This window comes from Eubalaena glacialis, chromosome 7, assembly GCF_028564815.1.
Source record: "Eubalaena glacialis isolate mEubGla1 chromosome 7, mEubGla1.1.hap2.+ XY, whole genome shotgun sequence".
NCBI lineage: Eukaryota > Metazoa > Chordata > Mammalia > Artiodactyla > Balaenidae > Eubalaena > Eubalaena glacialis.
The window spans coordinates 28,984,315-28,997,952 of NC_083722.1; the positions used below are offsets into that span (position 1 = coordinate 28,984,315).

Consider the following 13,638-nt stretch of genomic DNA (forward strand, 5'->3'; position numbering starts at 1 on the left):
GGCCTGCCTCCCCAGACCCCATCAGTCTAAGATTTTGTGTTCTGGTTGAAGGTCTGAAATACTGCCTGTGCTCTGTGGTTGACCCCCAGCCTGGGCCGTGACCTGGCCTTGTGCTTCCCAGACCCTTGTGTCCTTGAGCTGTAATTCTGCTCTCAACCGTGTGGTTGGAGCCCTGCTTTCTGCTGAAAGACCTTCCCGGTGCCGCCAGCTCTCCATTCTGGACTTGGGAGGATCACTGATCATGAATTTCCAGTCCTGTCCTCTGAGCTTGTTGCACCCCCAACATGGTGCCAGCTGCTGCTTCTGAGACCTTCTGATTCCTCCTGGGTAAAAAGCGGAGGACCCCAATTACTGAGAAAATTCAACAGGGCCAGGGCCACCCGCGGAGGATAGGCTGAAAGAATGCAATCCTCATCCGTCCCCCACCTCACAGGTTCAAAAGTAGAAGTTGAAAGTTGAAGAAATAGGTGGTGAGGATTTCTTTGGGGAGAGTTGTTAGTGGGTTTCCACCTCCTTCCTCCACTTCCTCCTGATACTGGTCGAACTTTGAGCACCGCCCTGATTCTAGTAAGTGGTGTTGGCCCTGATCTTGGCTTCTACTGGTTGTCGCCAACTTTTCGTACAGCCAACCAGGTATGCCCAGCTAGCTAGAGAGAAGACTTCAGCCACGCCTCTCTTCTCTAGAATGGTTAGACAGTATCCCCAGGATGCAGGGCCTCCTCCACCCGGCTTAGTCTAGTAAGCTTCCCAAAACAGGTCAAATGAGAACCTTAATGGAAAGATCAGCTTCACTAAATCATCTGAACTACCTCTCCTTAGTGACTATTCAAGAAATGCTATAGTGATTTTCCACCATGGAAGATCCCTGTGGAGGAGGAAATGGGCAGAAGTTGGGAGGGTTAATTTTTTAAAGTTCTACTATTTCCTCCGCTTTGATGTTCTAATATAAAAATCCAAACGTGAAGGTGATTAATTAAGAATAATATGCCAGTGTTTTCTTCTCTGTTTTCACAGCACCCCATACATGCTGGTCAATGTATAGGACAGAGCCCCCTCTCCCTCCCCTCCCTCTTCCTGGGACCATGAGCCAATGTCCACAGCACCACAACATCAGGTTTGTATAATCTGTAACCCAGGAGGTCCCTTAAAGTTTCTTCAAACTCAGAGCGTCTTTGATTCCATGAGATTGTTTCAACCCTTTGCTTTGCCCCATTGCTCAGTATATGGGCCATGACTCAGAAACGACAGGAATGTAAAAGAGGATATGCCTGTTGCCAGGTGGTGTTTAAACATAAAATCTGAGACTCATCTATATCCATGCAGAAAGGCCACAAAAGCTCTCCAAGACAAAAGCATACCAAGATTGATTGCACTGCCCACATGCCCCTGCTACCTCTCAGGCTTCTGGCTGCCACTTTGTGACTTATTCTCCCCTTCACGGCTGCCTAATATTTGTTTTCCCCTGATTTCACCTGTGTAGAAGTATGTCTCAGAGGTTGGCTGTGAGTAGGCAGCTAATTTACCACAACTCCACCCATACCCCCTTAAGAATGATTCTGAACCCCAACTTCATTAGGGAGAGATGGACTTGTTGCTTTGTGATTCCAATCAATTGTCTTCCTTCTCAACAATGGGGTTCTCCTAAGTGTCAACACTCACTGGCAAGATGGAATTAAGGTGTGTGTAAACAACAAGATGTATCCTGTATCAGAGCAGGTATGATGACAGCATCCTCTCACTGAGGACAGAAAAAAAAGTATTCTTAAGATTTGGTCATGTAAACTGAGATGACGTAGGTTTTAAAGATGTGCGTATTTTCGTCTATGTGTTGGGCAATAAAGACGTTTCCATTCTCTGAAAGATATCCCCCTGTTTCCTTCCCACCTCCCTCCAGCATCACATAGTAGGCAATAGTATGCTACCAGGGGGCATTGAGGGGTTTGTCACAGCTTACAAGTGGAGCTTCTCCTTGAGGTTTTAATACTCACATCTTATCCTCAACAATTCATTAATTTAGATCCATACGTTGGGCTTAACGATGCATTCTAAATGGGGAAAAAATAACAGTGATGTCAATGAGGAATGGCATTGACCAAAATGCACATAGATTTATATTTATGTCTGTGCCTGACTAGAGATAAACATGTAAAAATGAAAACATGAAGTACCCAAGTTGACACAGCTACACAGGATTAAATTATCATATTTCACTGAATCTAATATTGTAAGCAACATCATTATTTTTACATCCACTAAGGAAGAAAAGGAAAAAATAACTTGCCAATTAAATCATGACTTGTCACTGACTGTACAAAACATTTCAATTTCAGAAATGTTTAGAGGTGAATAAAAAATGTCTATCTTAGAACGGATGAACTGTGGCACTAAAAGTCACACTCGGTACTAGCTGACCATAAATTCTGACTCTCAATGTGTCCAGAAAGCTTTTTATTTGTTTACTTTAAAAGTAGCTCTTATTGAGAAACTGTTGGTTGAATAAATGGCTTCTTTCTAATTAATATAACAATGATGGCAATTTCAGATGGTGCTTGAAAAGACAGACAGCTAGGTCAAAAGTCATCTTCAAGATCTATAAATACACAAACACTTCAATTCAAGGCAGTGTGGCTCACTGAAAAAGCCCAAAGCAAGGAGAATGCTAATTCTCACAATTAGTTGGGTGGCTTTGGGCAAATCTCACAAGTACTCTGGGCCTTACTTTCCTTACCTATGGAATGACTAGGATGGACTAAAATCTCATTTCTAACTCTTGTCTTATTTCCCAGCTTTAGCATTTTTTAGAATTTAAGGTTCTGGGTTCATGTTGTCTCATCTCAATGGTCTAAATGTATTTAGTTGAAATACAACCGGTATGGAAACTTTTCTTTCTTTCTCTCTTTTTTTTTTGTGGCTGCTCTGAGGGGCTTGCAGGATCTTAGTTCCCTGACCAGGGATCGAACCCAGGACCCGGGACTGAAAGCACCGAATCCTAACCACTGGGAATTCCCTGGAAACTTTTCTTGAGGTCCATATTCCATTGACCTTAAGCTCTAGCAGGATAGTCCAAATTTGTTGAATGAAGAAATGAATGAAGGAAAGTATGTCCTCATGATTCTGTTTGCTAACAAATCCTGAACACTAAGCTATAATATTTGTCTCATCATGACTCTGCTGAGGACGTTGATCCTCCAATATTGAGACTGAAAAGGAGAGGCTTACCTCTGCTGCCTTTGACCGCCCCTTCAGTGAAGACATCCTCATCCTCAAAGCATCTCTAATCTAAAGAAGCAATGACAGTGAAGAAATGACAACATCCCCAGGGCCCAGACCTGTGTTGTGAAACTCTGAGGCCAGCAACCCTGGTAGAAGCGGCATCAAATGGTTTAGCACAGTGCTTGGAAAATAATGAGACTTGGATAAAAGTTGAGGTTTAGTTACAACTAAATTTAGGATTAAGATTAAAATTCTGGTCATGGTTTCTATTCTTTTCACCAACTATGTTCAAACATAGCCTCCAATTGACTTGATAAAGAACAGGACATGAAAGAGTATAGTTCGTTCCTTTCCCCCTCAAAGCTGATGCCTTGAACCACTCCACCAACTCAACTCTTCCGGACTATACTCTCTGAGCAAGGCTGCTTCAACCTCCTGCTCCCGTCAACTACATGGAGATCATTTACAATGAGTGAAACAAATTCAAATTACCTTGTGATCAATAATGGTTCCAAACAGCAAGATGAAGAACCCCTGTGGCAAAATTCAACAAAGTATGAGGGACAGTATTGCAGACTGTATCCCAGCTGTTATTTTAATACCACTCTTCTGGATTCCTTCGAAGATACTTATCAGACATTAGAAACTTCAATTTCCACTGATTCCGATAAAAATGCATTGATGAGAATTTTCTTTGAGTGTATCTCAAAGAGAGAGGACCACCTTCATGTTTGTGCATGAGAGTTATTGATATTTATTGAATGGCTTCAGATGTAGGATAGAGTTTGCAACCTTATTAAATCTCTTTGCTTTCTTTCCAAATATTAAGATAGCTGTTCTTACTCATGATGACAGTAACATGTGACATAAAATCTTGTCATTCAAAGTCACAATCAGGGAAGGTGTCTTGAGAAAAAGAAACGTATTCTAGTCTACTTTCAGTGGAAGAAATAGGCAGCTAGAGCCTCTGAGGTGGTGGAAGAAGTTTCTGCATGAAAGAAAGAGAAGGTTACAGAGACCTGTAAGGCCAGGGTCTCTTCAAGTTTAAATTATCTGGTCACCTATAAAGTCACAATAATTGACAGTCAACCCTTTTATGTGGTGGGAGTTGAGGTCCAAGAAAAATCTGGATCCTGCCATGAGAGTGAAGGGAAGCCTGGTTTCTAAGGATGGTTTCATGAAGAAGAAACACTGATCAGAAGACTGAAATTTTTAAATGTGAGTCACAGGAAAAGCTTGCTTAGAAAAATGGAGTGTGTGTAACTAAAGGGGGTTTAGAATTTTTCTTTCCATCAAGAAAATAGAAAGAGAAATGATCTGAAAAAGAAATGCAGAACAAAATTTCCTGGGGTTTAATTAAGTTGCAAAGTAAAAATAGGATGGGATCATTAGTAACCAGAGTAACTTCAAGAGTTGGGGAGATTTATGTGAGTCCAAGAGCTTTTGATTTCCTGCCCCCCTCCCCAAGAAATCCTTAAGTAAAAGGCTTCTCTTTAAAGCAATGCAAAGGAAAAAGTGAAATAAATATTCTCCATAGTTACTAAAGAATTATGAGTAAGATATATAATTGAACTGAGTTGGCATTTCTTTAAAGTTGGCTTTATTATTTTGTATCAGGTTTTGAAATAGAGTAATAGGGACATGGAATACTTTGTGGCTTTATTTAAACAGTTATATTTATTTTATTTAAAGCACTGGTCAAAATTTTTTTGAAAATATTTTTCTGCAAAGAAGCAGATAATAAATATTTTAGGCTTTACAAGCTCTACAGCCTCTGTAGCAACTAACTCATCTTTGCCATTGTGACACAAAAGCAGTCGTAGGCAAAATGTAAACCAATGAGTAAGGCTGTATTTCAGTAAAACTATTTACAAAAACAGGCAGCAGGCCATAGTTTGCCAGCCCCTGATTTAAAACATTTTAAAAATACGAATTTGTCAAATTTTCTATTACTCATGGATATGGAAAGCAGCCTGACTAATGACAGCTTCCTGAAAATGGCTTAGTAGCCAAGATGAAGTAAAACAACTTTTAGATGGATAATCTTGTCAAACCAAGCATGTTAAGCAAGAAAAGAAGATAGAGATTATTTTAGGTCCATCCTTATCTTATAGAGGAGAGTCTGAGGACCAGAGAAAGTGATATTCCTGGGATCAAGTAACATGTGTCAAGATCCATTTCTGTGAATAACAACCTACATTTATTTCACAGAGAACAGCAGGGAAGAGGTATGAGAACCCCTGACTTGTTAACACCCAAAGTGAGTGGCAAGGGGCATCCCTTCATACTGTGAAAAATGACTATTATTTTATGGAGCACCCAAACTACTTGAGAAAGGATAAAAATTGTGCTTGTTTTGAGGCATAACATATTAAGTATAGCCTCACACATCCCTGACCAAAGACTGGTCCTCCATAAGTGAAGGTCAACTTCTTTTGACGTTGAAACTTTAGGAGGGATACAGGTAAACCAGTGAGGAGAGAAGAAAGGAGATTCCTACCCAACCAGCCTGATCATCTAAATCCAACTGGACAATCAATAGAGTGAGAGATGCCACAGATAAATGTCTCTAAGATATAGAAGGAAATGGAAGGAATATGTGGTGTTCTATATTTTTAAACCATAACCATGTTTTATTGTAAAGCCAGAATAACAAATTATAAGATAATAATAATGTTTTATAAATAAAATATTAATTAATAATATTAATTAATAAAATAAGTCTCCCTTCTGGAACTTACCTGGAAAGCATTGAGCAGGGCAAAGATTATATGAAATATCAAGGAAGTGCCTTCTATGAGGGTAGCTATTCCAAAACCCCAGGTCAGTCCCAGCAATGGGGTGAGAGTGGCGACATTTTTGCTGATCCTTATAATAATGGCCACATCCTGAGACCTGGAACTGCCAATAGAGGGCCTCTGAGTGTTGACAGCAACAACCAAAACCACAACAAGATTCACAGCCACAATAAGCAAGGCTGGGATGGCAAATGCTAAAAGGGCTTTGGTATTGTCCCAGTTAAGCCAACAGGCACCATGTCTCATGTAGCCTTTCCCTGGCACTGTGATAGCAACTGTGGTGACAGCAATGACCAACGGGCACCCATAGCCAATGGCAAAGCCAATGGCCATCATGCAGGACTTCATCATCCTCCGGAAAATGACCAATAGTCCATAGATGATGAGCAGTGCTTTGAAGAGCATCCAGAAAAACAGAGAGAGGTAGAAAAAGTGGCTAAAAAATGTCACCACAGCACACCAGTTGTAGTTCTGGGCCTTTTTGTTAAAGTTAGAGCCTAGGATGAACCACACATTGGCGGTCAGGAGCGACACAGCTATGTTCACAATGCATACATGTCGCATGTATGATATCTCCGTCACAGCCACTCGGGACCAAACTGTGGCTTCAATGATCAGGCAAAGAATCAAGCTAAGGATGGAGACGCTGAGCCCAATGCAGGTGATATAGTCCAGGACCTTGTTGTCTACAGATATGGGGGACATGAGAATGGAAAAAGACATCAACACGTTGGTGTAGTTACACCAGCATTTCACTTTGCTGGCGGTATCCAATGTTGTTTCACAGACATTCTCATCCCACCTCCTTTTCCTGGAGTGCCAGCCAACACACTGGGCCCTGGCATTCCGGGATTTATTGATCTTCTCAAAGGTGAATAAGATTTGCTTCAATCTTTCTGGTAAAATCACCGAAACGACCAGCCCATTTACCTGCCTGGGAAGACTGGCATTTTGCAAGTGGGCTTCTTTCAGAACAACCCCCAAGGTGGGAAAAGCTATGCCGATGGCTTCGGATGCATTTGGTGACAGCTTCCACAGCTCTTGCCTGGGAACTTCGATCGTTCCTAGGATACCCTCCGTTGTATTGCTCACGTTCATGGAGAAGCTGAAACTTCTGTCTGAGGTATTGTGGTTGATGTGAAGCCCTTTCGTCTGAATGAAGAGTTCATCCGTAATGTGCTCCGGTTCATTCTGGATGCGGAATCGCCTCGCAAACCAATTCACTGACTGCAACAAATCCGAGCCGGCATTTTTGTCAGGAATGAAAGCCCAATTTGGAATGACTGCTTTGTCGAGGATGTGGTTGGCCACTTTGAAGTAGCTCTGCAGTGGAGAAAAGTGGATATTATACTGGGGATTCACACAGTGTTTTACAAAGTTGATTTCTAAAACCTGAAATATCTAAAGATCAAATGATTTGAAATTATTTGACATATTTGTCTTCAAATGCACTGTTTATTAGAATCTCATACTAGTAGGCCTGCAGAGAGGGGAGAAAAGTAAAAGAATGTTAAAAATAAAACAAAATAAAATAAGGTAAAATGAAATGAAATAAAATAAGATAAAATGAAATAAGATAAAATGAAATGAAATAAAATAAGATGAAATGAAATAAAATAAGATAAAATGAAATAAAATAAGATAAAATAAAATAAAATAAAATAAAATAAAATAAAATGAATCACAGATCAGAGTTACCTGCTTTATTATATGCCCAGGGCAGCATTTCCACACTGCAGCTTGTATAACCCAAGTTTCCCATGAGATATTAATGACTGTTTGAGAAGGAGATTGGAAGTAGATTCTATGGCAATCCAAGTTTGAGAAGTACAGCATACCATATCCTTATACCCCTCACTCTTATAAAGAGTGCCAAGGTTCATTAACACATGAAAAGCTCTAAAAAGTCCTGCCATAAGGAGACCTACTTGGCTTTGTTTAACCCAGAGTTCCTATATCTGCTGTGCAACAGATCTCTCTTTTAAAAATGGAAGCTCTGCTAAGATTTCTCAGGACAATTACATTCTACATGAATAAAATTTGGGAAACACTAGAGTAGGAACAGTCTTCCCCACAGCCATCACTATGTGATAGTTTCTTGAAAATAGTCAGTCTGTACAAAAACATGTATAAAAAATGTTCTAACTTCTTGAAAATTCCCATAAACTGGGATAAATCAATATGCAAAACTGAACTGAACTGTTCTGATTGCTGTGGTTATTGCGGTTTTTACCCTGAAAATACATTTGAAACTATTAAAATGCAAGATTTTGAAAAAAAAATATATTGTCAGTTTTTAAAATGAAATTAACAAAGAATACCTTCATTTTCTCTTGGGTAACATTATCAGACAAGTGTGTAGAAATATTTTTTAGTAACTTCACTATAAATGCAATATTTCCAGACGTGGCTTCTGATGATTTCACAACATCAATTATGCAGGCATAATCAAGTGGGCAGTTCATCTGGATGACTTGAGCTACACTCTCAATTGGCTCTGGGGCTTGGTAGTCAACAAGGTGCAGAGGTATAAATGGTGCTGCCACAGAAAGGCGTGATGTGTTATTTAAGTCCTGTTTAAAAAAAAAAAAATGTTTCATTCAAAAATGATTAAGTACCTAACGTGTCAGACTAAAGGAGTTAAAGGCACAAATAATCCACATGGGAAAAACAGACAGAGAAGTAAGTGGTCCTGAAAAGTGGTTTAGATGCTGAAAAGTATGGAGAAGGTTAAGTGAGCTCACAAATGGGCACGAGATTCCATCAGAATTCCCACAGGGATCAGGATGCTCACCTTTCTTATTGGAATCTGCTTTCAGGACAGTGATTTTAACTCAAGTATTATAACGAGACAGTTTTCTCCAGAGATGGAGAAATTCTAGAAACAAAATTTGTCTAATTATTTTAAATTTTTTTTTTTAAAGAGGAGCCACATGGAACTTCAGAGGGGAGTGGTTTTTGGAGATTGGCAGTTAAACACAGAATGCTAAGGCATTGTAATTTTTTAAAGTTTAGAGTTCACTAAATAGAAGAGGTTATTTGCTCATTTCCTCATACTTTTTACCTAGAATTTCCCAGAATATGACTTAGGATAGGCCAAAGCAATAGCTTACTTCATTTAACTCACTTTTGAATGCCACTGTCATTGCAGGAACACCTATGTGATTACCTATGCTAAGTGACACTGCATTGATACTCCCTTTATAGAAACACTGTTGACATTTTAGGAGATGCAGAGATCAATGTGCTTCTACAGGATTGGAGTGGGGGGGCAGAAGGAAACAGACACTAAGTGAAAGGATATAAGATAAAATATTTTAATTGAGAATTGCTGTATTCATTGGATTTCTATTCCTTCTGGGACACACATCTCTCTCTTCTTTTGGTCAAGTGATTGAAAGTATTTGAAAAAGATATCAAACTTATTTTGATTCTAGACACATTTAGTTGCTTAATTGATTAGCATAAGAGGTATGCAAATCCATCTTTATAGTTAAATTTTTAATCTCTAAGTGTTTATCATTGTATAGATAAATTTCAGATCTTTTTTTGAGAAAAGATTTTGAGAGGGAGAAATAGAGTAGGGAGAGGAGAGAGTAGCTGAGAGTTTGGGTGAAGAAGGAATAGACAAACTTGAATCTGCTCCATAGAATTTCTCAAGTCCAGATCTGAGACTTATTGTCATGCTGAACAGAAAACATTAAAAACGCCTCTACCCCCTCCTGGGGGATTGGCTCCTGTAGAGTATGCAAATAAGATGAAAATATGCAAATGCATCACCGTAAAGAGTGTTTCCACAGAAAGGCTTGTACATGTTTCAGTTGATTTTTGCCACTTGTTTCCATTACAGATAAATCCTATTTCTCCACGAAAGTGCTGAACACAAGGCTGGCTGCAGTTGGAAGAAGTGGTGCAAGGTCCATGGCATTTTTCTTAAAAGGAGAAGAGAGAGAGAGAAGCCTAATTAGCACTTCCACACTCTGACTGGGGCATCTAACTCATTCTGAGGCCTTGGGGATTGCTTCCCAGAGGAGGTGACATTGAACTGGGTTCTTAGCAACAAGACCTGACAGGCAGGTTGTGAAGCTGACGTCTAGGCAGAGTGAAGAGCATGTGGAAAGGAGGGATCACAGGTCATTCATAAAGGCTGATTCAGAGTGTCTGAGGGGAGAGTGGCAAGAGATGAGGGTGGGGAGGAAAACATGTCAAGTAGTGAAGGATCTTGGATCCTGTGCTAATATGGGGGCTACCAGAAAACATGATTGGATTTGTGTTTGAAAGATAATTAACCATAGCATGGAGCAGGAGTCAGTAAACTTTCCTGTAAAGGACCAGGTAAATAGAGTTGCCAGATAAAATACAGGTTAAGTGCCAGTTAAATATTAATTTTATTTTCAGATACAGCCAATTCCCATGATTTGCAGCAGTTAAATTCTACAAAGTCACTGCCACAAACACTGAATTAGCAAAAACATAACCATCGCTCCTAGGAGAAATACAAGGTTAGGTTCTTGCAAGCTTCTGCTCACAACGTTTTCATCAACCAATCAATATATCAATACATAAGCTTGTTGTGTGTTTCCATTTAACATATGTTGTTGATTCACTGACACTGAATTCACGACCAATAGCACCATAGCCCATGACAGCATATGAGCAAAGCTTATCTCACATATGTATTCTCTCCACAAGGCACATCATAACCTTCTTAGGAACGCTAAACAGCACTTCAGAACTATATCTGGGGACCATTTTAAGCAGTGAAATCACCAACAAAAAGCACAAAAAAGCAAAACATGTGGCACTACATAGGCCACAAAAAGAACACTTGTTTATAGTAGGAGAGCTGAAACAAGAAGGCCAAGGGCCACCTCGTTCAGCTGTGAACAAGCACCTTGGCCAACTCAATTTTTCTGCTATTCTGTGCATGTCTGTGAATGATTCAGAAAGCAGTGTGAGTATTGATTTGGGGGTTGCAAATAAATTTCTATGAGTAGGAGAAGTTGCAGATACAGAATACATAAATAAAGAAGACTGACTAAAAATGTTCAGTAAAAGAATGGATAATTTTTTCGTATACGTATGATCCATGAAAGATTATTCATGGTTTACCTGAAATTTAAATTTCACCACACTTCCTATGTTTTTATTTGCTAAATATGTCAAGGCTAGCCAGAGAGTAAATATTTTCAGCTTTGTGGGCCATATGGTCTGTCATAACTACTCAGCTCTGCTTTTGTAGCATGAAAGCAGTCAAAGACAATATGTAAATAATTGGGCATGGCTGTGTTTCAATAAAACTTTATTTATAAAAACTGGTGGTGGCCTAATTTGGGCCATGAATAGAGTGCATTGACTTGATGAAGCTGTTGAAGTATTCCCAGGAGGAATTGCCTTCGGATAGTGGCAGTGCAATGGAAAGAAGCAGATGATGATGAGAGCTATTAAGGTATTGAAATAAATACGATGAAGTGCCCTATCGGCTGTGAGTCAGAGGCTGCACTGATATTTATGGTTTGGACAGCTCTGTGGATGACTCCATTTATGGAGAAAGGAAACAAGTGGTTTTGCATCCTTCTTTGACATCTACCCAAGTGTATCAATTTTGCAATTTATTTAAGCTGAGTGCTTCTCAATTTCTTCATTCATAAATATAGTTTGGAAGTAATGCCATAGTCTTGTTACAAACATTGAATGAGACAGCATCTTGTACAGCACTTAGATCAGTGTTGTCATAAATGCTCAATGAATACTAGCTACCTTTCTCTCCTCTTTCCTTTCTTAACTCCACATCTGTGTAGAGATGTATTTGCCACCAGAAATGTACTTGGCCATGACTGTGCAGAGCCCAGTTATCACTACTAGGTGGGTGAGAACCACATGATTTCACTATCTTACTACTCATGATGCCTCTATAGTTTATTTTTCGCTTCTCGAGAGTGACCAGTCTTGCCAACACAATACCTCTTATATCACTTCAATAGACCTCTCTGCCTCAGAGTGTTACATACATTTAAGCATCCTGAAAATATCTTTGAATGAAGGAATGAAAGACTCCTGTCCTCTTCCCTCTTATGCCTCTTGTTAGCTCGTTAGTTCACACAGATTTCTCTTTTGAGTTTTAAAAGGGACTCTTGTCTACTATTCTAGAACAACTGTGAATATTTGCCAACTTGCTTCATTGACTATGCCATGGATAATAGTATAATTATTTTTAAAAAATCTATCAATGTCGGTAAACATTAAGAATTTATTAAAGATTGTTAGTCTATGTGAAAGGTTGTGGTCTGGGGACAGGCTTGCAATATCCATGCCCTTCCTTTATTCTGCCCTGTCTTCAAACGGAAGAAAACTATTCTGTAGCCACACACCTTGCATCCTTTCAGTCTTGGGTTTTCCTTCAGGACCTTGAAGTTTATCTCCATCCTGTAAAACATAAATTCCCAAACATCTTCTTTACTGTGGGCCTCTCCTCTCTCATCTCAACTTAGAGGCTCTATGTGGACATGAAAAGAAAATGTGTTCAGGACTAGGAAGAAGACTGCAGCTGATATGGCAGGAACTTGCTGAAGGAAACAGGCATGTGAGCACAGACTGAGAACATGCTGCCCCCTGATGAAGGTTAGATACTTGACAGTGGTCACTTGAGCTCTGAAGGTCAGTGGATTGGATACAACTTTTGGAAAGTTTAAGTATCCTTGGAGAACACAGTGATGACAGTTATAGCACTAAGCTGTTCTCTGCCTGTATTAATTGAAACTGTGAAATGAGACTAATATGGCCCACCCGATACTGTGTATCCTCAGAGAGGAAGAAGTGAGCAGGTACTAGGAATGAGTGCTAGGTTGCAATAATAGAATCACAAACTCTCTGTAGCTATGAAGGACTACAAAGATCTAAAAGAAAAAAAAAAACCACTCTTCATGTTATAGGTAAGGAAATTAAGGACTCAGAGAAGTGAAGCAACTTGTGCAACTAACAAGCAAAGTTAAGGTTTGAACCTAAATTGCTCAGCTGCCAGGCTAGTGGTTCCTCCTCTCATCAGCTGCCTGTCTACATACCCCGTGGCTTGCAAGGAGGTTTTTCTGTAATACTGTTGCACCCTGTCACAACAATACCGTACTGTCTTTTCTTTATTCCTTTCTTTAGAAAGCTGCCATCAGTAAGGGGAAAATCGTAGTCATCTGAAAATTTCTTTTCAATGACACGTTATTTATCATAACTCTAGTCATCTCGAAGAACTGACTGATTTCTAATGGGACCACCTAAGAATGGATCAAACTTACTTTTATGTGGGTCTTGGATCTAGGATGAGAACATTCTGTGGCCAGAAATAACATTAAACAGTAAATCGTGATTGCCTGGGACTTCATTTTCACACATGAGGCTCTTCACCTGCAATATACAACAAAGTTGGATCCAGCTGAAGGTGACGACAGCACATCAACACTACAATACTTAGCCAACCAACCAACCACTTAGTCCTCAGCAAACATAACTTTCCTTATGCTCTAATGGAGATGAGCTCACTCTGATTCCCTTAGGCTCATGGGGCAAACTGTGACCAGGAAGCAGACAAAACTCGCTGATCTTGGCTCAAAGCCTTCCTGGTTGGAGTCAAGACTAA

The 13,638-nt window shown here is 39.7% G+C and overlaps 1 protein-coding gene across 1 annotated transcript; it reads right to left on the reverse strand.

Annotated features, from left to right (window-relative positions):
* Positions 1-297: 297 nt before the first annotated feature.
* Positions 298-13,384, reverse strand: ADGRF4 (adhesion G protein-coupled receptor F4). The gene is made up of 9 exons (XM_061194998.1): positions 13,298-13,384; positions 12,383-12,437; positions 9,792-9,943; positions 8,333-8,584; positions 5,955-7,334; positions 3,706-3,747; positions 3,220-3,279; positions 1,989-2,045; positions 298-323 (listed from the first exon to the last, which is right to left on the reverse strand). The coding sequence occupies exons 1-8, from the start codon at positions 13,382-13,384 to the stop codon at positions 1,998-2,000; spliced, it is 2,076 nt and encodes a 691-aa protein (XP_061050981.1). The 3' UTR covers positions 298-323; positions 1,989-1,997.
* Between the last annotated feature and the right edge of the window lie 254 nt (positions 13,385-13,638).

Bases quoted from the DNA above. Each gene is read 5' to 3' on its own strand.
- ADGRF4 (XM_061194998.1), bottom strand. From the start codon at position 13,384: ATGAAGTCCCAGGCAATCACGATTTACTGTTTAATGTTATTTCTGGCC. The intron at 7,335-8,332 runs GTATTCTTTGTT...TCTCCACTGCAG, and splicing joins TTACCCAAGAGAAAATGAAG to AGCTACTTCAAAGTGGCCAA. The intron at 2,046-3,219 runs GTAAGCCTCTCC...TTCCCCATTTAG, and splicing joins GGCGGTCAAAGGCAGCAGAG to AATGCATCGTTAAGCCCAAC.